At 39.6% G+C, this 27119-nt stretch overlaps 2 protein-coding genes across 3 annotated transcripts in view; one reads left to right on the forward strand and one right to left on the reverse strand.

Annotated features, from left to right (window-relative positions):
- The window catches only part of Nckap1l (NCK associated protein 1 like), a 56171-nt gene extending 38953 nt beyond the window's left edge, over positions 1–17218 (reverse strand). The window contains exons 1-4 of the mRNA XM_021652085.2: positions 17050–17218; positions 15927–16037; positions 15105–15197; positions 134–190 (exon numbers count right to left, since the gene is read on the reverse strand). Of these exons, the coding sequence (XP_021507760.1) occupies positions 134–190; positions 15105–15197; positions 15927–16037; positions 17050–17151 (363 nt within the window). The 5' untranslated portion in view covers positions 17152–17218. The remainder of the gene's footprint in view (positions 1–133; positions 191–15104; positions 15198–15926; positions 16038–17049) is intronic.
- LOC110557598 (gametocyte-specific factor 1-like) lies at positions 16308–27119 on the forward strand. 2 transcript variants are annotated; one of them, XM_021652088.2, is made up of 7 exons: positions 16308–16408; positions 22562–22659; positions 22862–22982; positions 23142–23243; positions 24997–25063; positions 26472–26539; positions 26980–27119. In XM_021652088.2, exons 2-7 carry the CDS (start codon positions 22567–22569, stop codon positions 26991–26993), a joined length of 465 nt encoding a protein of 154 aa, XP_021507763.1. In that variant the 5' UTR covers positions 16308–16408; positions 22562–22566; the 3' UTR covers positions 26994–27119. The 2 variants fall into 2 exon arrangements, with proteins under 2 accessions (XP_021507763.1, XP_060244457.1); XM_060388474.1 differs by lacking the exon at positions 16308–16408 and adding an exon at positions 20585–20753 and having other exon boundaries at positions 26980–27091.

The following is a 27119-nucleotide window of genomic DNA, read 5'->3' on the forward strand; positions in this document are numbered from 1 at the left end:
CTACAGTCCTGAGAAAGAACAAATGAAACAGTCATTTATCTGATTCTGTCCCACCCTCCCCTGTCTCAGTTTACACCTCAGTTTACAGTTTTAATTCTCCTCTACAATAGAAAAACATTACAAAGACTCTTACGATATCAAAATGACACTGGCAGGCATCAATGGTGTTGAGAAGTTCATATACATGATCCTGGTGGTAGAAGTGAAGAAGAAAATGAGTGAGTGATGTGTGCTACCAAGACATAGAATGAAGGAATGACTTTCCTAGAGGCCCTGGGGATCCTCCTTAAGGAAGAGCATTGCTCAAAAGAGGAGACATTCCTTCTCACAAGCCCTCAGGGGCCCCTGTCAGAGGTCTGCTGGTGTCACATGCCCCAGGCACAAGGCACCGGTGTTATTCACATAGTACTTACTCACATAGTTCCTGGGTCCCATTTCCCCACAAAGTGATATGAAACAACTTTTTAAAATTTGGCATTTTTTAAAAAAATAAAATTGACACTCTTTTCTAAAGAACAAAAAGAGAGGCATTTGAAAGTTCTTCATGCAAAGACATGTTAGTGTTTAGAACACGGAAATGCTAATTATCCTAATGTGACTATAACACATTGTATTTGTAGATCAAATAATCACACTATATCCCAGACATGTACATAATGTACCAATTATTTTTTAAAATTGGAAAATCAACATTAAATATATTCTTATTATATGTTTCAGCAACCCTAGTGAAATGAAAAACACACCTCTAGAAAGATTTTACTTGGTCTTTAGTTGCAATTTATACTAACTGGCTCAAATCCAGAAGCAACCCACCAAACAGGAAATAAATAAACCCTTTGTATTCATACAATGGAATAGTTCTCAGCAAAAATAAGTAGTGAATCATTGACACATAAAACGTTATAGGCAAATCTCAAAACACAAAAGAATACATGCTAATCAGATTCCATTTACCTGAACCTTTAGAAAAGAAACACCATTCTAGACACCAGTTTAGCAATTGCTTGGGACCAGGAGTGCAGGATAAGAATTGTCAAGGAAAAAAAAAAAAAAAAACTCCCAGGTACCTTTGGGCTGTGGAAATTTTCTGTGCTTTGATTGTAGTGGTGATACACATAAAGATATGCCTATCAAAGCTTATTAAAATGTGTGGGAAAGGTAGGCACTGTAGCTCCTGCTATGCCCAGGGGAAAATTCAGGAGAGGAAAATGAAACTGAGCCAGGCTCCCTTCTACCACTCCCTCAAGTGACTGTCTTCTTCCTAATGGCTACTCTCGAGTTAACACTCTCATCTGACCCTTCTTCGAACCTCATAACCTCCATGTTCCTGCTTCTCACTTCACCATACAATGTAAGAGATTCTCTAGATTAGCTCCCTGCGGTTGGCACAGGATTTCCAAGGCAGGGTTTACAGTGTTGTGTCACAAAAAAAAAAAAAAAACTAATAAAGGGCCAGAAAGATAGTTCAGCAGTTAACAGCACTGGTTGCTCTTCAAGAGGACCTGAATTCAATTGCCAGCACTCACATGACAGCTCACAACTGTCTGTAACTCCCATTCCAGAAAAGCCAACACCCTCACACAGACACACATGCAGACAAAACACCAATGCCCATAAAAATAAAAATAATTTTTAAAAAACCTTAATAATAGCACCACAAACTTGGATTGCTCAATGGGATAAAATATGCATTATTTCTCATATATATAAAGAGCACATGTCCAGACCAGGCATAGTGGCACACACCTTTAATCCTGTTACTCAGGAAGCAGAGGCAGGTAGATCTCTGTGAATCTGAGGCCAGCCTGGTTTACAGAGTTCCAGGACAGTAAGGGCTATGCGAGCAAGGGGTTGGGCACAATGGCACAGGTCTTTAATCCCAGCAGAGGCAGAGACAGGCAAATCTGAGTTTGAGGCCAGCCTGGTCCACAGAGTGGGTTCCAGGACAGTCAAGGCTACACAGACAAACTCTTGTCTTAAAAAAAAAAAAAAAAAAGTTCAATAAATAAAAATTAGAAAACATAGAAAAGCTTAATTTTAATTAGGGTGCTGTTGCTGTTGCGAGAGTCTCATGTAACAAAGGCTGACCTCAAACTCCTTAAATAGCCTTGACCTACCAAGTGCTAGGGTTAGAGACATCTGCTACCACATTAGTCAACTAGTTTTGTATTTTTGGTTTGGTTTTTTTTTGGGGGGGTGGGGCAGTTAGACTTTTGAGACTTTTTAAGCCCTAGCTTAAATATACAATAATCTTCTTATCCCTGTCTCTTCAATGCTAGGATTAGAGGCATAAACCACCATGCCCAGCAATTATTTTTTTGAAATCTGTATTCACATGCATGCATATGTATGTGTGTACGTGTGAGTATTCTAACATATATACTAACTTGTGTATGAGTACACTAACATACACGTGCTACAGAAGTAATATGGAGATCAGAGGACAACTTTGTTCTTGGTTCTCAACTTCCACCTTGTTTGGGACTGCCTCTTGGTTTTTTGAAGTTTTGCTTGCTTGCTTGCTTGCTTGCTTGTTGTGGAGTTTTGTTTTGTTGTTGCTGTTGTTTTGAGACAGGGTCTCACCACTAGCTCCTACTCGGCTGGAACTCAATATGTAGACCAGGCTGGCCTCAAACTTACAGAGATTTTCCTGTGCTAGGATTAAAGGCAAAAACCACCACACCTGGCTGGGACCGCCTTTTGTTTGCTGATATGTACACCAAGTTTCCAGGCATTATCCTGTCCCTGTCTCCAGCTCATCACAGGAGTGTTGCAGGATTTTTGATTCCATTAAGACTATGAACTGTAAAACCCTGTTTATTGTTTTGTTTGGTTGCGCGCTATCACACACTTTTAATCTTAGAACTTTCTGTTTATTGTAAACAGGTGATTATGGTGTGGTCCAGCATTCTCTGCCTCTCTGAGCTAACAGATTTTCACCACAGCATCTGGATCCTGAGTCTATTGGTAAAATAGAACGGTTGAGATTTTAAATTTTTTTGTAATTTTATTTATTTATTTATTTATTTATTTATTTATTTATTTATTTAAATTCCTTATTAATTACACTTTATTCACTTTGTATCCCCCCTATGATTCCTCCCTCCTCCCATCCCAATCCCTCCCTTCCTCCACCCTCTGAATGCATGCCGCTCCCCAAGTCCACTGATAGGGGAGGTCTTCTTTTCCTTCCTTCTGATCCTAGTCAATTAGGACTCATCAGGACCACAGAAGAAGACAATGCAGCCACTCCTGATGAGATTTTAATTTTTAAAACATTTCAGGTCTCTCAAAGATGGCGGCAACCAGTGTGCACCGTTTCTGAAGGGCAGAAGATCCAAAACTCCAAAACTGATAAGTGGATGAGTGGCTGAAGACAGAGCATCAACTTTGAGGCTTCCTGGGCTAGAGGGGACAATCCTTGAGCTGGGACAGATTGGATCCAGACCCAGCCCCAACCCCTGCCCCAGTGGATGCCTCCAGGGCCTGAAAGTGCTGAACTATCAGCTGCACCTTTGCGCTGTGGCAAGGAGCGCATAACCCCAGCCTCCTTACTCTAATGGCCAAACAGGGGACCCAAATCTGAGAGTAGAAAACTGTGGGTTCTCTGAGACTACCACTTATGCCTGCGAGTGTGTTTGTGGGCCCTCTGCACTTTGCACAGCCACCTGCGAGTGAGTGTGTGTGGGCCCTCCATACAATACAAGCCTGCGAGTGAGTTCGCTTGCTTCACACACCCTTGAATGAGTGCTTCTGCAACAAAGTGTGAACAGAGCCCAGGTCCGGGTTCCTCTACCCTAGCAGCCACACATTGGATCCCTCCCACCCACACCCCTACTGTAGGCAAAAAGGGATCTCTGGGACAGCTTTCTCAACATTGAAACCCCAGTTCTGTAGTACTCTCAGCAGAGTTCAGGCAAACAATTCCTGGAGCCAAGATGGTGCAGCTCAGGCAGATCTGAGCGCGTGGAGCACAATACAGGAGACAGGCCTGTGAGTCACTGAGCCATTCAGACACCTGCCCACGCCCTCGCAAACAATGCCTGCACCACAACCTACACTTGTCCTTGCTTCTCCTTTCACTCCACCCTTCCAGACAGGCACACCTCCACGCACACTGTTGAGCTTCTGCACTTGCGCCTGCAGCCTTCCTCCCTGAGCTGCATCTGAAACACCAAAACCCACTCTCAAACCAGGGGACCTCTCTCATCTTCCTGAAGCATACTCCAGACTCCAGAGACAGACGGACCCAGTCTGTAGTAATAAATAGCAAAAGCTACTGACCATCAGCTGGCTAGAGGCAGGCATAAGAACATATCCAACAAAAATCAGGACATCATGGCTTCACCAACAACCCCCAAAATCAATGGATAATTTAATTCATTGAAAACACAGGATAATGATTTTAAAGCTACACCTACTGAGTTACTAGAGGGATATAAAGAGGAAACAAACAAAATTCTCAAAGATATAGCCACACAAATAAAGGTACATAAAGAGGAAATGAACAGAGCTCTTAAAGAAATACAGGCAACTATAGCCACACAAATCGAGGCACTTGAAGTGAAAAATGAATAAAAAAATAGATGCCATCATGGAAAGACAGGAATCCACATTCAAACAGATGAAAGAAATGGTTCAAGACATGAAAACAGAATTAGAATCAATAAAGAAAACATAAACAGAGAAAAACCTGGAGCTGGAGAACTTAGAGAAAAGGTCAGAAACCACAAGGATAAGCATCACCAACAGAATACAAGAGATGGAAGAGAGAATCTCAGGCACTGAAGATACAATTGCAGAAACTGACACATCTCTCAAAGAAAAAATAAAATTGGAAAAGTCCCAAACACAAAACATCCAAGAAATCAAGGATGCCATGAAAAGACGAAATCTTAGAATAATAGAAATAGACGAAAAAGAAGATTCCAGGCTCCAAGGTCCAGAAAATATTTTCAAGAAAATCATAGAAGAAAAATTTCCAAACTTAAAGATACAAGAGGCTGAAACATACAAGAGGCTTACAGAACACCAAAGAGACTAGACTAGAAAAGAAACTTCTCACGTCACATAATAGTCAAAACACTTAATCTAAAGAACAAAGAAAAAATATTAAAAGCATCAAGGGAAAAAGGCCAAGTAACATACAATGGTAGACCTATCAGAATCACACCAGACTTTTCAACAGAAACCATGAAAGCCAGAAGGGCCTGGAAAGATGTCATGCAGACTCTAAGAGAACACATATGTCAAATCAGACTACTATACTCAGCAAAGCTTTCAATCAACATACATGGAGAAAACAAAATATTTCATGACAAAACTAACTTAAAAAATACCTACACAGCAACACAGCCCTACAGAAGATAGTAGAAGGAAAACTCCAATCTAATGAAATCAACTACAGCCAAGAAAACACACTACATAGATAACCTCACAACAAAAGATCAAAAGAAAACAAGCACACAAACACACTATCACCACCAACTCCACAATAAAAGGAACTAACACACGTTGGTCACTATTATCTATCAACATCAATGGACTCAGTTCTCCAATAAAAAGATACAGACTAACAGAATGCTGAAACAGGATCCAACATCCTGCAGCACCCAAGAAATCACCTCTGCAACAAAGATAAACACTACCTCAGAGTAAAGGGCTGGGAAAAGGTTTTTTAAGAAAATGGACCCAGAAAACAAGCTGGGGTAGCTATCCTAATATCTAATAAAATAGACTTTCAACCAAAATTAATCAAGAAAGATGAGTAGGGACACTTCATTCTCATCAAAGAAAAAATCTACCACGAAGAAATCACAATCCAGAACATTTATGCCCCAAATACCAGAGCACCTGCATTTATAAATGAAACATTATTAAAGCTCAAATCACACATCACTCCCAACACCTTAATAGTGGGAGATTTCAATATTCCCACTCTCACCAAGGGACAGGTCATCTAGACAGAAGCTAAGTAGGGGAAATAAAGACACTTAAAGAGGTCCTAAATCAAATGGACTTAACAGATTTCTACAGCACCTTTCACCCAAACCCAAAAGAGTATATGTTCTTCTCAGCATCCCATGGAACCTTCTCAAAATTGACCATATAGTCAGACACAAATCTAGCCTCAACAGATACAAAAAGATTGAAATAACCCCTTATATCCTAAAACTAGAGCTCAACAACAACATAAATAACAAAAAGCCTACACATGCATGGAAACTAAACAACTCTCTACTTAACAACAGCTGGATCAGGGAAGAAATAAAAAAAAGAAATTAAAGATTTCCTAAAATTCAATGAAAATGAAGGCACAACTTACCCAAATTTATGGGACACAATGAGAGCAGGGCTAAGAGGAAAGTTCATAGCACTAAGTACCTTCAGAAAGAAGTTTGAGACATCTCATACAATCAACTTAACAGCACACCTGAAAGCCCTAGAAAAAAAGAAGCAGACACACTCAAGAGGAACAGAGAGTTGGAAACTCAGGGCTGAAATCAATAAATTAGAAAGAAGTAAAACAATTCAAAGAATCAATGAAACCAAGAGCTGATCCTTTGAGAAAAATCAACAAAATAGACAAACCCTTAGCCAAACTAACTAAAAGGCAGAGAGAAACTATCTAAATCAGCAAAATCAAAAACAAAAAGCGGGACATAACAACAGACACTAAGGAAATCCAAACAATCATTAGGTCTTAATACAAAAGCCTACATGCCACAAAATTTGAAAATCTAAAGGAAATGGACAATTTTCTTGCTAGATTCCATTTACCAAAGGTAAACCAAGATCAGGTAAATAGATTAAACAGTCCTATATCCCCCAAGGAAATAGAAGCAGTCATCAAAAGTATCGCTGCCAAAAAAATGCCCAGGGCCAGATGGTTTCAGCGCAGAATTCTACCAGACCTTCAAAGAGGAGCTGATGGCAATACTCTTCAAACTATTCCATGAAATAGAGACAGAAGGAACATTGCCAAACTCATTCAATGAGGCCACAGTAACCTTGATACCTAAATCACACAAAGACCCAACAAAAAAGGGGAATTTCAGACCTATCTCTCTTATGAACATTGACTCAAAAATACTCAATAAAATACTCACAAACCAAATCCAAGAACACATGAAAGATATCATCCACCACAACCAATTAGGTTTTAACCCAGGCATGTAGGGGTGGTTCAATATATGGAAATCCATCAATGTAATCCACCACACAAACAAACATAAGGAGAAAAAAAAAAAAAAACAAAAAAACACATGATCATCTCCTTAGATGTCAAAAAAGCATTTGACAAAATCCCACACCCATTCATATTTAAAGTTTTGGAGAGATCGGTATACAAGGCACATACCTAAACATAGTAAAGGCATATACAGAAAGCCCATAGCCAACATCAAACTAAACAGAGAGAAACTTAAATCAATCCCACTGAAATCAGGGACAAGGCAAGGCTGCCCACTCTCTCCATATCTCTTCAATATAGTACTTGAAGTCCTAGCTAGAGCAATAAGATAACTAAAGGAGATCAAGGGAATACACATTGGAAAAGAAGAAGTCAAAGTATCACTGTTAGCAGATAATATGATAGTATACATGAGTGACCCAAAAACTTCTACCAGAGAACTCCTACAGCTGATAAATGCCTTCAGCAACTTGGCTGAACACAAAATTAACTCAAAAAAATCAGTAGCCCTCCTGTATACAAAAGACAAAAGGGCTGAGAAAGAAATTAGGGAAACAATACCCTTTACAATAGCCACAAATAATATAAAGTACCTTGGTGTGACTCTAACCGAGCATGTAAAAGACCTGTATTAAAAAAAAAAGTCTCTGAAGAAAGAAATTGAAGAAGATATCAGAAGATAGAAAGATCTCCCATGCTCATGGATCAGCAGGATTAATATAGTGAAAATGGCCATCCTGCCAAAAGAAATCTATAGATTCAATGCAACTCCCATCAAAATACCAACAAAATTCTTTACAGAACTTGAAAGAACAATTCTCAATTTCATATGGAAAAATAAAAACCCAGAATTGCTAAAATAATCCTGTACAATAACATATCTTCTGGAGGTATCTCCATCCCTGATCTCAAGCTGTATTATAGAGCAACAGTAATAAAACTGCATGGCACTGATATAGAAACAGAACAGTGGACAATGGAATTGAATAGAAGACCCAGAAATAAACCCACACACCTATGGATACTTGATTTTTGACAAAGAAGCCAAAACAATACAATGGAAAAAAGATAGCCTCTTCAAAAATGGTGCTGGTCTAACTGGATGTCTCCATGTAGAAAAATACAAATAGATCCATATTTATCACCCTGCACAAAACTAAATTCTAAGTGGATCAAAGACCTCAACATAAAACCAGACACACGGGGGCTGGAGAGGTGTTTCAGAGGTTAAGAACACTCGCTGTTCTTCCAAACATCCTGGGTTCAATTCCTGGCAACCACATAATGGCTCATAACCATCTATACTAAGATCTGGTGTGCAGACAGAATGTTGTATAAATAATAAATTAATCTTTTTTTAAAAAAGACAGTTAAAAAAAAAAACAGACACACTAAATCTGTTAGAAGAAAAAGTAGGGAAGAGCCTTGAACTCATTGGCACAGGAGACAACTTCCTGAACAGAACACCAACAGCACAGTCTCTAAGAGCAACGATCAATAAATAGGACCTCATGAAACTGAAAAGCTTCTGTAAAGCAAAGGACACTGATGTCAGAACAAAACAACAGCCTATAGATTGGGAAGGGATCTTCACCAACCATATATCTGACAGACAGCTAATATCCAGAATATATATAAAGAATTTGAGAAGTTAAAAACCAACAAACCAAATAATCCAATTAAAAATGGGGTACAGAGCTAAACAGAGAATTCTCAATAGAGGAATATCAAATGGCAGAGAAACACTTAAAGAAATGCTCAACATCCTTAGTTATCAGGGAGATGCAAATCAAAACAACCCTGAGATTTCACCTTACACCCATCAGAATGGCCAAGACCAAAAACTCAAGTGACAACACATGCTAGAGAGGATGTGGAGAAAGGGGAACCCTCCTCCATTGCTGGTGGGAATATAAACTTGTACAACCACTTTGAAAATCAATCTGGCACTTTCTCAGACAGTTAGGAATAGCGCTTCCTCAAGATCCAGCTATACCACTCCTAGGCATAAATCCAAAATATGCTCAAGTACACAACAAAGACATTTGTTCAACCATGTTAGTAGCAGCTTTATTCATAATAGCCAGAACCTGGAAAAAAACCCAGATGTCCCTCAACTGAGAAATGGATACAGAATTGTGGTACTCTTACACATGGAATACTACTCCGCTATTAAAAACAAGGAAATTATGAAATTTGCAGGCAAATGGTGGGAACTAGAAAAGATCATCCTGAAGGAGGTATCCCAGAAGCAGAAAGACACACACGGTATATACTCTTATAAGTGGATACTAGACCTAGAATATAGGATAAACATACCAAATCTGTACACCTAAAGAAGCTAAGCAAGAAGAAGGTCCCTGGGGAGGATGATCAGTCTTCATTCAGAAAGACAAACAGGGTGGACTTTGGAAGGAGAAAACAGGAAACAGGACAGGAGCCTACCACAGAGGGTCTCTGAAAGACTCTACCCAGCAGTGTATCAAGGCAGATGCTGAGACTCTTAATCAATCTTTGGGCAGAGTGCAAGGAATCCGATGAAAGAAGAAGGAGATAGTGGGACCTGGAGCAGACAGGAGCTCCACAAGGAGAGCAACAGAACCAAAAAATCTGGGCACAGGGGTCTTTCCTGAGACTGATACTCCAACCAAGGATGATTCATGGCTATAACCTAGAACCTCTGCTTAGATATAGCCCATGGCAGCTCAGTATCCAAGTGATTTGAGGGGTATTTAAGACAGCAGGGAGAAAAGAAGGGCCTCTCTCTGCTGGGGTTAAAGGCATGGGCTACCACTTCCCCTTCAAACTCTTCTGCCTCCAGCTCTTAGAAAACAAGTTGGACCTGTAGTAACCCTTTGAATTTACTTAAAACAGTTTAAATCTCATAACTGTGATTTTAGTAACAAACAACAAAAATATTCTTTTTACTATTTTTTTAAAAATTTATTTATTATGTATAGAGTGTTCTACCTTCTCGCCAGAAGAGGGCATCAGATTTCCCCATAGATGATTGTGAGCTACCATGTGGTTGCCGGGAATTGAACTTAGGGCCTTTGGAAGATCAGCCAGTACTCTTAACCTCTGAGCCATTTCTCCAGCCCTATTCTTTTTATTTAAGAAGAAAACTCAAAAACTGATTCCAAGGTGGCATGGGCCATGTGGCAATCTACAGTCTAACATTCTAATATGATTTAAATCATGTGGTTTAAGAAAACACATTTTTCATTTCATGCCAGTAAGGCAAGTGTGCCTTTGTTAAATATTATTTGAAAAATTTTTTATTTTTATATTTTATGCCTGATTAGCCATTTTACAGGTAGGGCAGTTGTACTTTTGAAAGACCAATACCTGTTATGTCCTGCTTATGGACAACCTAGACAGTCTGTGACTGTTCTCAATAATACCTTTCAATATTTTTAGCATTCTTTACTTTACAGTTTGTTTCTGAGGCTGGAGGAATGTTAATCTGTGTTTTACACTGCTGTATCAAATTACATTCCTATAAATTTATGGCTGTATTAGCCATAATCACCTGTTTACAACAGAAAATTTTAGGAGTAAAGGTATTTATTATTAGGGCTCAACAAACCCAAACAATAAACAGGGTTTTACAGTTCACAGTCTCAGGGTTCACAATGAGATCAAATATCCTGCAACATAGGAGCATCAGGAGTAAAGGCACACTATGAGCTGGGCACAGTGGTGCACACCTGTGATCCCAGCACTTAAGGAGGCAGAGGCAGGTGGATTTTGAGTTTGAGGCCTAGACTACAAAGTAAGTCCAGGGCAGCCAATGCTACAACAGAGAAACCCTGTGTACAGGCTTTACCTGGGTTCTGGGAATCTGAACTCATATCCTCACACTTGTATGCTAAGTAATTACCCACTGAGCCATCCCCTTTCCCCCAATTAAAAAAAAAATCATTTTATAAGTATATGTGTGTGCCTGAGTGTATGCATGTGCGCTATGTGTGCACAGGTGCAGGTGCCTGTGGAGGCCATGACGGTGTTAGACCCCTGTAACTGAAGTTATAGATACTCTGAACCAAACCCAGGGCCTCTGAAAGAGCAACAAGTGCTCTTAACCACTAAGCCATCTCTCTAGCCCCTTCTACCTTCATGTTTTTAAAATACTCATAATCCCATGATTCAGAAATTCCAATCTTCTGTATATGCATATTTATCTATGTAAATATACACGTTAGAGACGATTACATCTTAAGCTATATTGTCATTTTCTCTTCACATTAAACAATATGTGAAGGATGTTTTTGCATGCCCACTAATGCAAACATGTTATCATCTTTAACAATTGCATAATTATTTGTTTATAGTCATATATCCTGAGCTTCTAACTGAATCTGTGTTTATATTGGCTATATCAATTATCAACTTGACACTATTACAAACAATGCAACAGAGTATATTCTTGTACATGTATCTTTAGGGACTTTTGTTTCCTTAAGACAAGTTCTAGAAATATAATTATTTCATTAATTTTTCAGTTTTGAAAGGCATTATCAATTTGCAACTTAGAATGTTGTATGAATGATTTTTAATGTTTCCTTAATTCCTAAAATCAGTAAATGATTATCCTTTAATATCCAAACAAAATATCATTTATATGTTACAGCTACTGAAAGCTTTTATCAACAAGCCAAATACAAACTGAGACATATTCTGAACAACTTTCAAAAGATCAGGTCATAAAAGACAAAAGAAAGAATTATAACAAAACAAGTGAAAATATGGTCCCTGTATTAGCCAATAGTATTGTGGAATATTATATTTCTTCAGTACAATAATTATAGCAGGATTATGTAAGAAAATATTCCTGTCCTTAGCAGATGTATGCTAAAATATTTTGGAAAGAAAATGTCCTGATGTCTGCAAATAAGTAAAGTGGTTTGGAGGAAAAGTGAGTGACAAGCAATATGGTGAAATATTAGCAATTAAAAGATCCAGAAGAAAAGCAGCATTTATTATGCAAGTTAACATCTCTGATCCAAAACGCTTAGGACCAAAAGTGTCTCATACTTTGTCTATCTCAGATTTTTTGCAAATGTTTTCATATATATATAAAATATCTTGGAGATGGAACCCAAATCTAAACACATTTATGTTTCATGAATACCTCATGTTCATGGCCTGTATGGCTCTGAGTGGAATTACTATTAACAATGTGATCTCTCCCATTGCTCCTTCCTCCCAATTCCCATGCCTCCTTTGCTGTAATGGACTCTTCCTCTGCAACAGTATCTTCTATACATTGCCTGGGTCATGGCGTCTTATCAGAAAAGTAACACATAACCTAAAGATAATTTTATGTATTTTTTTTTATTTTGACTATAACTGGTCACATATGTCAGACTTACAGCAGTCATGTCAATTATCAAGAAATTCATATTTTACAATATTCTAAAGTTCAGATTTTCAGATTAGAGATGAACCAGCACTGCATTGACTTTTGGGAGGAGAGTAGTTCAAACAGGTTCTTACTATGTAGACCAGGCTGGCCTCAAACTTGGAGATCTGTCTGCCTCTGCCTCTGCCTCTGCCTCTGCCTCTGCCTCTGCCTCTGCCTCTGCCTCTGCCTCTGCCTCTGCCTCTGCCTCTGCCTCTGCCTCTGCCTCAAGAGTGATTAAGGGTGTGTATCACCATGCCAGACATATCTTCGGAAATTTTTAATATGTTTATAATAAAATATGGGAGGAAATACTAATGCAAAAGGGTGTGGCCCATGTAGAAAACTCCTAACACTCAACAACAAAAACTAAACAAAACCGATTCAAAAATGTATAAAGAAGTTGAAGGAGATATTTCTCAAAAAAGATATATAAATGTCCAATAAAAACAATAAAAGATACTCTACATCACACATTAACAGGACATAAATTACAAAAACAATGAAGCAAGGGTGTGGCTAAGTAGTAGAACTGTGCCTGGTATTCATGAAACTTTAGGCTTGACACTCACTATACAAAAAACAAAAGGCAACAGTTGTTGATCAGAATATCAGAATACTAAGAAATTGTATCCTTGTGTACTGTTAGTAGTCAATTAAAAGGTACAGCCACTACAGAAAACAAAACAAAACAAAACAAAACGAGATAGCAACCAACTCTAAAGTTGTACTCTGACCTCCATGTACATGGACACTCACGTTCACACACACCATACAGACGTGATAATAATAAAGAAGTTTCAAAAAGAACTTCCCATAATCGCCAGGTGCAGTGGTGCACACCTATAATCCTAGCAGAGGCTGAGGCAGGCAAATCTCTAAGAATTTTTTTTTTTTTGAGGCCAGCCTGGTCTACAGAATGAGTTATAGGATAGCCAGGGCTACACAGAGAGACCCTGTCTCAAAAAAAAATCTAACAGCTTCACAAATGAATATATAAAGAAGAATTAAAGTTAAGATCTGAAAGGCAGTTGGACAGCCAGTTCATAGAAGTATTAGTCAAAACAGCTAAAACATGGAGGCAACAGAGTGTTCACTGATGGATAAATAGGGAAGCAAAGTCGAGGATACCCACAGAATAGAATATTGTTCTGCCTTGAAAAGGAGAAATTCAGGGCTAGAGAGATAGCTCAAAGGTTAAGAGCACTGTCTGCTCTTCCAGAGGACCTGAGTTTAATTCCCAGCAATCATATAGTGGCTCAACCGTGTATAATGAGATCTGGTGCCTTCTTCTGGTGTTCATGCAGAACACTGTATATGGGATAAATGAATAATTTTTTTAAAAAAGAAGGAAATTCTTCAATATTCTAACACATGAATGAACTTAGCATATCCTACTAAGTTATATAAACCAATCACAAAAGAAAAAAAGGGACCATTTATACAAAACAGCATACTTAAAGTCATAAAAACAAACAGAATGTTTGTTCAAGCACCATGAAACAGGAAAAATGAGAAACTGTTGTTTAAAGCATTGAAAATGTCAATTTTACATGAAAAACAGTAGTGCATTATGAATACATTTAATATCACTGAATTGTACACTTAGAATGGTTAAGACAGTAAATTTTATGGTACGTGTAACAAAATAAAAACTGAAAGGGGGACCAGAGAAACGGCTCAAAAGGGCAGAAACAGAATCAACTCCCGCACACACATGTCATGACACATACACATTCACACTCCTACACACACATACAATATACACAGTTTACACTAGTGGGTAAAGGCACTAGTCTTACAAGTCTGATGACCCAGGGTCTATCTCTTAAACCCACAGATGTAGTGGCACACATCTGTAATTACAGAACTCCACAGCTGGCCTGGTTTATAAAGCACAGTAGCAGAAACAAATAGGACCTGCAAGGAGAGAACCAATCTCCGGAAGTTGTCCTCTGACCTTCACTCCCACTTCCTGCCACACACATGCCTGCAAGTGCACACATAACACACATACAGAAATAAGTATGTTTTAAAAATTGGGAAAACTATGGCTCAGGAAACTGAACCCAGCCATAGTCCATCACCAAATGTATTTAATTTTGGTATCTGACGCATAATATTCTAAATACTTAGTGTGAATATATTAATAGTATTTGATGTAAGTTTATATTTTGTTTTGTTTTGTTGTTTTTGAAACAGGGTTACACAGGCTAGCCTAGACCTCAATAGGCAGCTGAAGATGACTTTGACCTTCTGAGTCTCCCAGCCCTCTACCTAAGTTCCGGGGCTCTAGGTGTGTGCCACTGACCACATCCACCTTCTGTGTCTCTTGAAGTAAAAAATACAGCATTTCATGTATCATTCATTAACAATATAGCTTAGACAGCATTGCGTATCAGTGCCTTCACCCTTTTTGCTTTCAAGAATTTGCATCAATCAACACAAATGAACACCTACTAAAAAGTCTCAGCCACTGACCAACCCTGGCTACAGAGGACTCACCCGAAATTCCATGACATCCACAAATGATTGGTAATAGTTGGTGAGGAATCTAATTATCTCAGCTTTTTCACGATGCACTGGTCCTAAATGTTGCTGAAACACAAATCAAACAAGACATGTAAATAAAAAATAAACATGTAAAATAAAAAAAGTGATTTTAGTTACTTGGATAACTAATACAAGTAACTAAAAACTAGGAGTACAACCCAAATATTCTTAACCACTGAGCCATCCCTCCAGCCTATTACCCAGTCATTATTCTATGGGTGAACATGCGGGAGAGGAACCAGAGGCTCACCAGCGTTCTCTAGTCTCTAAAGAGAAATTTCCTATCTGGATTGGGTGGCTGCGTGTGATTCTTACTACAATCAAAAGGTTAGTTGAAAGGATATTTTCAGTTTCCTTACAGTTGAAGAGGTTTGCCATATAAATCAATGGGAAAAGAAGCAGAGTATAAAGATACTCTGTGTATAAATTGTAAGAAATCTAGAACTAGCATTGCACTACATGCAGGATATACCACTGAATGCATAGCATCCAGCAGCAAAGCAACATGGTACCAAGAACTATGGTAAAAGATGTCCTGCAAGGCTGGTGGAGCTGCTTCTCTGTACCAGTGTCCTCATGGACTTGGCTGCAAGGCTGTGCTCCAACTCATCATGGGAGACCATCATCAGAGCTTATAATCCTCAATACCTGAAGCCTAGGAAAACTATGAAATGGCCACACTTACATATAAGTAGCCAAAAGTAGAGAATCTTCAAGAATCTGCCGTGTAAGAATCATGTTACAGAAAAGGGGAAAACAGGCCCACGTTCTCACCGTGCCGTTTCGGACATCTATGTTGGGGAATTTCTTGTTGATGTACTTGAGACATGATTCCATGGACTTTTCCAGTAAGAAAGGTGGCTTGGATTTTGGATCTGAACAGGTCTGCACAGACAAAAATAAAATAAAACCACCATACTGTATTTCCACTCAGATACCGGACTCTGCCTGCATCTTTCACTCCCACTATCTCTCTTGGGAATGGCAGTCTGAGATTTCATTATAAAAGCATGACAGGAGATTAGAAGCCAGTTCATTCCAGACAGTGAACCAGCACCCTTCAGAGCTAACAACCTGGCATCCTGTCTTAGCAAAGGCGTGGCTCTAACACAGAGAGGAAGCTGCTTCCCAGCCCCTCCTCTGAAGCCGGAAGTAGTGAAAAGTGACTGATCAGAACTTGGACTTTATATAAAGCTCAGTGTCACCGTTCCATCCAGTATGTGAGGATCACATCCCAAGAGGCTTTTACAAATGACGTGAGTACCCAGAAACAATATTCCTGCTGCTTTACTACAAAATACACTTATGTTTCTTCCCATAAGTCCTTCTTTCTCTCCCAGGATAGTCTCACAATTACCCACCTTTATCTTTGCCTCCTTATCAGGCCCTGGCTTACCTCTTGGCATCAGCTTTGCCCAATTTCATAGTTACTCTCCTAAGCACATAACACAGAAAATTCACATCCCAAAGTACTTTAGAAGACACCTCCTTTAAAACAAAATTTCCCTTTTAGGGAAATGATTACACACACAAACACACACACAAACACACAAAATTTTTGCCATGACCCAACTTGAAATCTCAAAAAGTAGAGGAATTAGCAATAAATAAACTCCAAACTCTAGATCTCAGACCCTTATCCAAATCACTCAGAACACAAATATTCTCACCCTGTTCCCACCCCTACCCCTCAGTCCTAGCGAAAAGATAATGCCCTCAGAAAGGCAAGAATCATACCTAGAAAGGGCAAGCCTTGAAAAGAAGCCTCCCTCTCCCTCCTTTTGGGACCTATATTGTCTGAGTGGCTGAAAGCAGCAGAGAAAAAGAGGGAGCTTGACTACTGGGCCTGCAAGCCTCCAGACTCCTGTCCTGACCTGCTAGAATGACCCGTGCTTACCTTCTTGATGTTGTACATTCGGATAAGAACTCCCTGGCCCCTGTCATTCAGGATAGTGAGTTTCTCTGCTAATTTATGCTGGTAGGCAGAGGTCAAAGACATGATGGCCACCGAGAGAGAGGAGCATCCGGAGAGCAAAACCAACCGCCCCAAATATTCTCGGCCTGGGTGGCAACACCCTCTGTGTAAAAGGACCCAGCCTGGTTGGTGCAGCAGTCTTCCGGTTGCTTCTGCAATTGGCTCATGGGGGATAGCAGTCATGATGGTCACAGGCCTTCAGAGTCCTCTGTGCTTCCTCCTGCACCCTCAGCACAGGAGACTTCCTCTTTCTGGTGTGCAGCCCTTTGTTAAGAAGTGGGTGGAAGCTGAGGAAAGAAACAGGCTTTCAAGGCTCCTCACAATGCAGCACCAACCGTTTTGGCCTTACCCAAGTTCCCAGACAAAGAATATACCAAACAAGTATCTACTACCAGCCCCATACACCTCTATACTATATCCCCACCACGAATGCCTGTTTTCCACTGACCCTTAGGCCCGAGAACCCTCTACAACCCCGGTGAGCCCACCTCCTTCTAACTAGTCCAGTCGACGCCATGTTCTTTTCTACCCTGTGTATAAACGGTTGGGAGGGTTGAGAAAAAGTCTTGTGAGCCGGATGGCCTTGGACCTCTGATCTCCTGCTTCCACCTCCAGTGTACTGGGATTAGCTTCCTTGTTATATTTTTAAGCATATGCCTTCTCTCCCCACCCACATCATGTGTTCCTCCCTAATGACAGGTATAATACCTCATATTCATATCCTTTGCAGTATCTAGTGCAGTGTTTCTGTGTGATCCAGCAGTAGCAGCAGTACCTGGAAACTTGTTAGATACTACAAAAAAATAAAATGAAATATTTTAAAAGACACTTATTTAGACATGCAAATTCTTTGACTTCACTCAAGACCTACTAAGCCCAAAATCTTTAGGTAGGTTGAGCATACTTTGTTTTGTTGTTGTTGTTCTTGTTGTTGTTTTAAAGATTTATTTTTATTTGTGTGTGTGTATATATACACTCAAATACATAACAAAGGAGGCCAGAGGAGGGCATCTGATCCCCTGGAGCTAAAGTTACAGGTGGGTGGGTGCTAGAACCTAACTCACAGCCCCTGAGCCCCTAACACATCTATAACAAGTTCTCTGGGTGACTCCAATGCGCCCTCAAGTCTGAGAACAATGGCATTTAAAGGTGTAAAGAAATAGCGTTGTGTAACAAAACTTGCCCCGGGGGAGATGCAACACACGTCTGCTCGCCGCAGATAGGGAACACACAATAAACCAAAGTCCAGCTTGATGAGCCAATGGGCTCTACTGAGGTTGCTCACAGGACTATGGGTGACGGGTTACTTACAGAAGCAGAAATAACTCAGGCAGCTACATCACCAGAACCCAACCCACCATGGGTGACACTCACAAAACTGGGAACCTGGAGCACGCTGCACAACCTCAGGGAGTTCAACTGGGTAGAGAGTACCTTTTCCAGATACCTCAGCAGTTCTAAACCAGGCAATTCTGCTGGCTTCTGCTTCAGCCAGACAACCAGTCTAGTCTCAGAGTCTTCTTTGCAGCTGGGCTCTCTCTTCTTAGGGGGGACTCGTTCAGGTTTTATTGCTTATTCTGGGGAGGGGACCTAGTAAATTTAGTCAGTTTCAGAGACTTCCTGGGGCTCTTTTGAATAGTTTACCTTCCTGCTTAAAGAGCTTCTCTACAAGGTGGAATGTAAAAATCTAAAAGCTTTTACATAACAAACTGAGATCAGTCCTTGTCCTCAGGTATTTGGATTGGTAAACCTGTAGTAGGAACCCGAATTTCTAGTTACCTAAGGAGGTCTTGGAACAAACGTCCCAGGGAACACATCTGAGAAACACCCATCCACAACACCTCTTAGACACAGCATCCATTCAGCAAATATCCTGGTTATAAAACTTACTAAAGGCTAGGGTTGTGACTTGATTGATAGAATGTTGTCCCAGCATATATGAAGTCCTAGGTTTGATCCCCAGCACCACATAAAACCAGGCATGGTAATTAACCAGCACTCAGGAGGTAGAGGCAGAAGAATCAGAAGTTCAAGGTCATCTTTGACACAGCCTAACCAACATGAGAACCTATCTTGAAAATCAAAGACATAATACTAATAACTTACTGAATTATTAAGACTAATAATTTGCCTCTTTTTTAGAGGCAAATTAATTAGCAAGAGAAAATTAGTAATGATTCTTGAATCTTAGTTGTTTGAATGAGATGATTCTTATATTCCAACCAAGCCTCAGCCCTCTACCTAAAGAAGCTTTCAACTTCAAGTTTCTTTCAACACAGAAAGGAAAAGCTCCAGGGGAAGTGCTAATCTGCAATGTCTTTGCAGCTACTTCCTTCCCACAGTCTTTTCCTCTACTGTTTAATAATCCCATTTTTTTTTCCATATCCAGAGGTTCCACATGAGTTCAAAATCCTGGGTTGGGGTGAAAGAAAAGAGTCCCATTTCATATTATATTCCCACCCACCTCCAATAAAAGAGCTGGAGCCTGGCAACAACCAGCCTGCAGCTGATATAGAGGAAACCACAGTTTGCTATCAGTCAGAATTAAACTCTTGATTAATGTAACTCAGTACAGTGAGCTGAGTCTCATGATTTAGTGGCTAAGAGCACAGGTGCTGGTCCCAGGTGGTTTGAATTATATCTCAACTCTCACCATTTATCAGTTGATCCAGTTTATGTACCTTTAAGAGGGGAATATATTGACAGTAATTTCTATCTCATGGGGCTTTTGTATTACCCTGATTAATTTATGGAAAGTGATAACCTACTTGTTTGCTGCACATCAGATATTTTAGTGTTCCACATGTATTACTTCAAACAATATTAATAATGCTACTGAAACATGTGCAAGCCTTGTAGCTGTAGGCTATCCTCACTGAGTTGGTTTTCCTAATCTATTAAATGGTAATTCCTTATACAACTAGGGAGTGATTAAATGATTTATTACACATGACTGCTTAGCTCAGCACCTGCTATATTGGATTAGGTATACCAAAAAAACAAAAACAAAACAAAACAAAAAAAAAAAAAAACACCTAAAAAATAGACTTTTAAATGTGTAGTGAGTTTATCCTATCACTTTCTATGGAATTCTATATTTGACTCCCCATAAAGAAAAGGGGCAGGCTGAAAGATGGGATTTATTGTGGCAACATGCAGTCTTTATGGATTCATTAAAAAGATTGTACCATAGTTTCCTCTGTGAACTTGAAGAGCCCTTCGAAAAACAATTAACCCATAGCAAGGCCTAGCAAGGGTACAGTAACCTAGTAACTACCACCCAGAATCCCCTGCGGAACTCTTAAAGTCACACTCAGCCAGCCTGCTCTCTTAAGACCTGATCCAATAGTTCTGGAGCAGCACTAAAGGATCCGTCACTTTAAAACTTTCTGGTGATTCCCACGTGCAACCAGGCTTAAACAATCACTTCTCTAAGACTTCACTATGACATCAAAACTTTCCAAACCTCTGAGAGACGTAGAACCTATGGTGGGAGGAGAGGAACTGAACAGAAAGCTTGGGCGGCAAGCTAAGTCACTTTGTTAACTAGACGGCGCTGTGCTTTTTGTCTTCTCAAACTTCTTTCATTGACACTTCCCTTTGAGGAACAGTGTTTTGAGAATAAGGTGAGTCTTGGGGCCCTATGCTAGCTTAGAGTGTGAAGGTGACTTTAAGGGGTCTGGCGTACTACACCAAATGGCCTCTATCATAGTCATAGCCTCCCTCTGTAGGAAATGTAGTTATTTGATTAATGAACAAACCAATATCATTTTTGTCCAAAATCTTTGTTTTTTTAAGACCAGACTTAAAAATAATCAAAATTCATGCTTTCCTTGGCCATGGGTTAAAATAACAGGTTTTCTGAACACGACATACAGATATTAAAACACCTTCTCTATTAGCTTTTTTTTTTTTAAATCTAAAGATAATCGTATATAGTAGTGGCTTTTACAAGCTTTAATTTTCCAGAAAGTCAATTCACTTTATTAAGTATCCATGGCTTTAATATATTCCTTAATATGCAGTGAAAGCCATAAAGAATCAACCTGGCACCAGGTATGGTGGCACATGCCTGTAACCCCAGCACTCAGGAAGGCAGAGGCAGGCGGATCTCTCTGAATTTGACCAGCCTGGTCTACAAGGCGAGTTCAGGAAAGCCAAGGCTACACAGAGAAACCCTGTCTCAAAAAACCAAAAACCAACCTCCCCATTCCCCACAGAAGAAAATCACAAAAGCTACCTGAGTCTAAATCCCTGTATTTAATCACCAAAATGCCCTCAGGAAAATCTGACATTTAACAGTCTACGTTTTTTGTCTATGCCCTAGGCATAGTGCACAGCCAAATTTAAATGCGCTATTATAAGGCACTTTTCTTTCCCTATTGCTTCTGCCTTGATCTTTTCTGACACACACACACACACACACACACACCACCACCACCACCACCACCACCACCACCACCACTACCAAACTATACATCACTGCTTTGCAGAAATCTCAGTTCTAGCTGTTGCCTGGAAACTTGGAAGTCTTTAAAATGAATGTCTGCTTGGATAGGTAAAGACAGCTAGCCATTGGGGAAAGTGGGCCTTCTACTGGCAGAAAATGCAGCAGCTTTGAGATGGTTTATTTTTAGCTGACTTCTAGGAGTCTTCATATGTTAATACCCACAAGTTTAGAGATTTCAGGCTAGTATTCTTAGGTAAATGAAACTCAGACTTTCTATTGTGGTTCTTCTGATTTCTTCTCAGTGGTTACCTTGACTTATCTGACAATTAGTAGCTCAGTTTTAGAAAAGTTAAGAGATGAAGTACAGTAATGAACGCTAAAGTAACCTTGCTTTCTCTAGTGCATAAATGTTGAATTTAATCATATCCAGGTCTGAGAAATTTCCAGACCTGGAAAAATATTGCCTGCTTAATATTGCCTGCTTAATATTGCCTGCTTAATATTGCCTGCTTAATGTTGCCTGCTTAATATTGCCTGCTTAATATTGCCTGCTTAATGTTGCCTGCTTAATATTGCCTGCTTAATGTTGCCTGCTATTTGGGAAGTAAGCACTCTATTAAAAGCAACCCATGAGTTTGTATAATGTTAAATTTTGGCTTCCCAAAACAAAGAAGCAGGCTTTCCCTGATGGTCTAACTAGCTAAGCTATTGCTTTTGTTATTCAAATATGTCTGTGTGGGTGATGTGTGTTCTGAGTATCCCCAGATGATAAGAAGAAGGCGTGGGCATTCCTTGCATTTGTCAGTCACCCAGTGTGCTGGGATCTGTACTCCAGGCTTCAAGATTGATCAGAAACCATTCTTAACAGCTGAGCCATCTTTCTCCAGCTGCAGCACCACATTGCTTTTAAGAATAGAAAACAGGCCTATGTCAAGACAACCTGATCTTAAGTAGTAACCTTTTCTTTTCCAACCTGCCTTTCAGGACTAATGGAGTTAGAATCCATAGAACTCTGTCCGTATGATCCAAACCACAGGATACCAGCCAGCAGGCTACAATACCATCTGGCATCCTGCAAAAAGGTAAGTTTCCCCAACAGTAACTATAAATTACAAGACGGGAAAATGTTTTCAGACTATAAAAAGATAGTTTCAGTTTTGCTTTATGCTTCCAATCTAGAAACTAGTTGTTCTTAAAGTTGAGACATAACATCTCTTCAGCATTTTCAGAAATGAGTGAAGGATGGAAAACAGGCAAAACCTAACAAATTTTTTTTTCTTCTAGAAAAATCCAAAGATAGCTAAAAAGATGGCTAACTGCAAATATAATGCTTGTCATGTGGTCCCAATCAAAAGGCTCAAGGAACATGAGGCCAACTGTGTCAACAGGACCGCAGTGGATGACGGTAAGCTTTTCATTTGAGGACAGGTAGGTAGCACCAAGTTCCACGCTTCCTACATCCCCACATCTCATAGCAACGTAGAAGCCTTGTCCAAATAGAATACAGCAGATAACTTTTTAATTGTTATTCTACTCTAAGACCTTCTTTTCTACTTTGTTTTAGAGCCACTTAATCTTCAAAAGATCACTCACCCAAGTTTTGAAGGAAATGAAAACGTCTGCAGTGCTGGCAGTCAGATTCCTGACCCTGATGTCTGGAACGTGGGTGAGCAAGGCTGAAACTGAACCCTTGAAGAGAAGCCTTAGAACTAGCACATAGTAATAAAGCTTCATGCTCCTCTCACAGAAACATTTCACTACATCACATTTCTAAGTCTAAGAATATCACCTGTCTCTAGAGGGTGGCCTCGTTAAAAACAGCTTTCTAACTGAGTTACAAGCCAGCATCCCATGGCCCCAGCCTTTGGCCAGGACTGAACCTTGTTCAGCCAGGGCACTCATACTTTTTGCATGGCAGAGATTATGCAACTGAAAATTTAGACTAAGCAGCTCACGCTAAGGTCCTAGTAACACACACTGGCACATCTGAACTGTTTTTATTCACATGGTACAAATTACACTCTAGGAAACTATTGAAAATTGGCCCAAACCAAACAAGTACATTCTCTCAGCTGGAGATAAACTCACCCACATCTCCATGTACCCCATAGCCTTGTTCTACAGGGGTACTGTTGTTACTGTCCAGCCTCTATGTACTTTAATAATGTACTCAATAAACAATTATTCCTTAAGCAATAGTGTATTCAATAAACTATTGATTCTTTTTTCTAAAGTCATCTAGCTAAAATCTAAATTCACATATAAGAGTCTTCCATCTTGCCAGGCATTGTGGCTTACCTGTAATCTCAACACTTAGGAGGCAGAGGCAGGAGGATTTCAGTGAGTTCTAGGCCAGCCTGTTCTACATAGAAAGCTCCAGGACTACATAAAGAAACTCTGTCTTAAAAATAAATAAAACCAAAATAAATAAGACCTCACCTGCTTTCAGTCTGAACTAGGAAGAATCAGCTACTAAGGAAGTTATTTCTTAAATACAGCTTTAAAATGCTTATCTATAATCAAACTTAGTATTGAATATTGAAAAGAGTTGTGGCCCAGGGGCATAGCACTTGCCTTGCATGTGCAAGGTCCTAGGTTCTAACTCCAGCACTACAAAACAATAAAAATAATATGTGTGTCAGAACAATAATTCTTCCCATCATATAAGCTGTAAATTACATTAATGTCATAATTTAAAATCTCAGTACAAGCATTGTGTTGACTAGTTTTATGTCAACTTGGCACAAGCTGGAGTCATCCAAAAGGCAGGAATGTCAATTGAAACAAAAGCCTCCCTAAGATCAAAGTGTAGGTAAGCATGGAAGGGTATTTTCTTGATTAGTGATTTATGTTGGAGGATCCAGCCTATTGCGGGTGGTTCCATCCTAGGCTGGTGGTTCTGTGTTCCAAGGAAGTAGGCTGAGCAAGCCAGCAAGCAACACTTCTCCATGGCCTCTGTTTTAAGTCTTCAGGATCCTGTCCTGACTTCCATTAATGGTAGATTGTTACCTGGAAGTATAAGCAAAATACACCCTTTCCTTCTCAAGTTACTTTTGTCATTGTCATTGTCACAGTAATAAAAACCGTAAGACAGAAATTCAATGATAACAGAATGAGGATACAAGCTTGTTTAATCTTGTAGCTGCCAACCTTCTACATTAAGCTTCCAAAGATGACACAAAAGGAGAGTGGTGCCTTTAACCACCTGATTTGAAAAGATACTTACATTCACATTCCCCTGGTAGAATATCACATATTTATGCCTAAATGTAAGGCGGTGGACTGAATGCAGAACAGTCACTTCCCAGCAATTGCAATAGAAGGAAGACTAAAGAAAGGCTCTCCACCAGCTAGCTTTCTCTGCAACAACCTGAAAATGCTCAGCAATTGTTTCTTCTTTTTCTTTGTTTACTTTCTAGATCATATGCATCATTTTCCTTCATTTGTTCTTGAGACTTTTGCTCCAAAAATGCTGGTTTGTGAAAGGTAAGATAAATTATATGCTCTTCACCATCATTCAAGTTAGTAAGTTTGACTCTTTGTTTTTTATTTTGTTTTGTTTTGTTTTGTTTTTGCTTGTTTAGCATATGTGGGCAGGTCAGAGGACAACCTGCTGTCACCAGTTTTCTCCTTCCATCCCATGGATCCTGGGTTTCAAACTCAGGTTGCAAGGCTTAGCAGTATGTACTTTTGCTCACTCAGCCAGCTCACCATCCCTAAAGTTGGACTTTCAAAGGGAAGATGGCACTAGGCCATAGGCTCACATGCCTGAGTTTCAGTCACTAACTTAAAAGATTTGTGGTCAGATCTGTGGAGTAGCTCAGTTGGCAAATTCTTGCTGCATAAAAATAAGGCCCTGAATTCAGATTCCAGGCCAACAAAAGCAGTCAGGTATGTTGGTGTTTGCCTATAATCCTAGCACTGAGGAAGCAGACACAGGAGGTCCCCTAGAATTTGGTAGCCAGGTAGTCTAACCAAATCAGTAAGCTCTAGGTTCAGTAGGATACTTCATATCAAATAATATAACTAACAATAACATAATGATAATAATGTGGAAGTCTGCAGAGATGTTTCAGTGGGTAAAGAGTGCCAAGACTGGGAGCCTGAGTTTGATCCACAAGACCCATTTGGTGTTTGAAATACTCCCATAAATTGACTTCTGACCTACACACATACACAATTAAAAGTTTAAAACAAGGGGAGGAAGAGGTAGCTTAGCAGTTATCACCTGCTGCTTTTCCCGAGGACTCAGATTTGATTGCTAGCACCCACAGCAGATCACAGCCACCTGTAACTCTAATTCCAGGAATCCAACATCATCATCTGGCCTCCATGGTCATGAAGCACACATGTGATGCACAAACATATATGCAGACAAAACACCAACATACATAAAATTTTACATTTTTTAAATAAGGTGGAAAACAATTGAAGAAACACCAAACACTGACCTCTCACACACAGACATACACACATACACACACACACAATGGGTGTGGCTCTGTGTACTTTCCTTCTCAATAGTTCACTTGGGACTGTATTCCATCAAGGCCTTGTATATACAACATTCATAATTCTATAAAGAACAAAAACCCAACTTCTCAGACTTAAGGGGTCCATCTATAAACAGCTCAGGGTCCCTATCCAAACAAGCTTGGGGAGCACATACAAGCATTACAGAGACCACTGATGGAGTCACATACCACAGGAGAAGGGAAAGCATAAAGGAACCATATAAAACAAAAGACAAATCAAATTATTTCTACTATAACCCTTAGTAATTAATTTAAATTGTGTTGGATACTGTAATTCTGTCTGCCTGGAACTGAGTATATCAACCAATTCCCCATTCCTGCTTCCCTATTAACTTTCTTTTTGTGGTTCTCTCCTATAGTGACTCAAGAGACCTACAAGAGGCTGTGGCTGATAAACATCCTAACAGCTACAAATCCTGGGGAAGAGGTGAAGTAATCTTGGTTAGGTTAACATCAAAGTTTTAACATGGTGATCTAAACTTGAAAAGATTCGTGGTGGTGCTAATCCCCCAAACTGAAAAGGCAGAGGCAGACAGGTCTCTGTGTGTTCAAGTCCCACCTGGTCTACATAGACAGTTTAGGCCAGTCAGAATAAGACCTCATCTCAAAAACTAATTAATTAAAATATTAAAACATTGGTCTGGAAATTCAGCTCAGTGATAATACCCTTTCCTCGTATATACACAGTCCTGGTTCAATGTCCAGAAAAAAAAATTAATATTATTCTGTTCCTCCTCAACCCACAGTAGGATACAGGGAAAGTCCTGGGGACTTCGGATCAGACTGGAGAAAAGGCTGTTTTTAAATGCTACTGGAACACCTCAAGCTATGAAAATGATACTACTTCAATCTTTTTTCCCCCTTCAGGTCAGAAAAACTGATGGAGACATTGAGAATTAAAGTACCAACAGAAGTCATTTTTAAATCTTAGGAAAATCTCAGCTTTTAGTAACTCTTGTCATCTTAACATGTTTTTATTTAAATAAAGAATATTTTCCTTCAACAAA

This window comes from Meriones unguiculatus, chromosome 8 (assembly GCF_030254825.1).
Source record: "Meriones unguiculatus strain TT.TT164.6M chromosome 8, Bangor_MerUng_6.1, whole genome shotgun sequence".
In the NCBI taxonomy this organism is placed as follows: Eukaryota; Metazoa; Chordata; class Mammalia; order Rodentia; family Muridae; genus Meriones; species Meriones unguiculatus.